The sequence below is a fragment of the Geospiza fortis genome, unplaced genomic scaffold (assembly GCF_000277835.1).
Source record: "Geospiza fortis unplaced genomic scaffold, GeoFor_1.0 scaffold192, whole genome shotgun sequence".
In the NCBI taxonomy this organism is placed as follows: Eukaryota; Metazoa; Chordata; class Aves; order Passeriformes; family Thraupidae; genus Geospiza; species Geospiza fortis.
In genome coordinates this window covers 6,177,211-6,177,773 of record NW_005054315.1, presented here as the reverse complement: position 1 = coordinate 6,177,773, position 563 = coordinate 6,177,211, and the positions used below count along the sequence as shown (strand labels likewise).

At 62.9% G+C, this 563-nt stretch overlaps 1 protein-coding gene across 1 annotated transcript; it reads left to right on the top strand.

Annotated features, from left to right (window-relative positions):
- POU3F3 (POU class 3 homeobox 3) lies at positions 1-557 on the top strand (the record flags this gene model as incomplete). The annotated part of the gene is made up of 1 exon (XM_005420040.2): positions 1-557. A coding segment is annotated over one exon (549 nt), but the record flags the coding sequence as incomplete, so codon positions are not given.
- Between the last annotated feature and the right edge of the window lie 6 nt (positions 558-563).

Genomic DNA, 563 nt, shown 5'->3' with positions numbered 1-563 from the left:
TCCGACGACCGGGAGCAGTTCGCCAAGCAGTTCAAGCAGCGGCGGATCAAGCTGGGCTTCACCCAGGCCGACGTGGGGCTGGCGCTGGGCACCCTGTACGGCAACGTCTTCTCGCAGACCACCATCTGCCGCTTCGAGGCCCTGCAGCTCAGCTTCAAGAACATGTGCAAGCTGAAGCCTTTGTTGAACAAGTGGCTGGAGGAAGCCGACTCTTCCACGGGCAGTCCCACCAGCATCGACAAGATCGCCGCCCAGGGCAGGAAGAGGAAGAAGCGGACCTCCATCGAGGTGAGTGTCAAGGGGGCCTTGGAGAGCCACTTTCTGAAATGCCCCAAGCCCTCCGCCCAGGAGATTACGAACCTAGCGGACAGCCTGCAGCTGGAGAAGGAGGTGGTCAGGGTTTGGTTTTGCAATCGGAGGCAGAAAGAGAAACGGATGACCCCCCCGGGGATCCAGCAGCAGACCCCCGACGATGTCTACTCCCAGGTCGGCACCGTCAACTCCGACACGCCGCCCCCTCACCACGGACTGCAGACCAGCGTGCAGTGAGGGGCGGGCGGGCC